General features: G+C 74.1%; 1 protein-coding gene across 1 annotated transcript in view; it reads right to left on the bottom strand.

The window, feature by feature from the left end:
* Positions 1 to 669, bottom strand: part of LOC104127258 (nucleoside diphosphate kinase, mitochondrial-like) — a gene marked incomplete at its 5' end in the record, with an annotated part of 2,168 nt that extends 1,499 nt beyond the window's left edge. The window contains 1 exon segment of the mRNA XM_009639916.1: positions 657 to 669. Within this exon segment, the coding sequence (XP_009638211.1) occupies positions 657 to 669 (13 nt within the window).
* Positions 670 to 676: the final 7 nt, after the last annotated feature.

The following is a 676-nucleotide window of genomic DNA, read 5'->3' as shown; positions in this document are numbered from 1 at the left end:
CGCCGGGCTGCGAGGCCACGATGGCCCCAGTGGCCGTGGGGTCAGACCCCACGATTTCCCCCACTTTCCTGGGTGTTGCTGGATGTGGCCCAGCTTCGCGTGGCTCCCACCCTGGGGATGGCTGAGTGGGTTCCCCCATCCCGGCCCTGGGGACACCAAAACCCTTGGGAGCCCCAGGACGGTGCCGGGGGAGCCGCCAGCTCCAGCCTTCGCCCCATCCTGAGGCGGGGGATGAGACCCTGCACCCCGAAGAAGCAAAGGACCCCATGAACCGGACACCCTGCCTGGGGGGATTCCCCTGGGGCGGAGGGACAGGGCGCTGGGGGACCGGGGCATGGGAGGGGATGGGGACAGGAGCCCCGGGGGGCAGGGGGTGGAGGCCAGGATGGGGACAGGGACAGGAGCCTCGGGGACAGGAGCCCCGGGGACAGGAGCCCCGGGGGCAGGATGGGGATGGGGCTGGGGACAGGACCCAGGGGCAGGGCGAGGAGGGGGGACAGGGTGCCCGGGAGCAGGGCGGGGATGGGGACTGGGTCCCCCGGGGGCAGGATAGGGAAGGGGCTGAGGGCAGCACGGGGAGGGGCGCGGTGTCCCCAGGGCCAGGGAGGGATGGGCGGGGGTCCCCAGGGCGGGCCGGGGCCGGGGCCGTGTCTCACCGGAGCCGTAGCAGCGGGGC

This window comes from Egretta garzetta, unplaced genomic scaffold (assembly GCF_000687185.1).
Source record: "Egretta garzetta isolate BGI_Z169 unplaced genomic scaffold, ASM68718v1 scaffold140, whole genome shotgun sequence".
Taxonomy (NCBI): Eukaryota; Metazoa; Chordata; class Aves; order Pelecaniformes; family Ardeidae; genus Egretta; species Egretta garzetta.
This window is presented reverse-complemented; position numbering and strand designations above follow the sequence as displayed.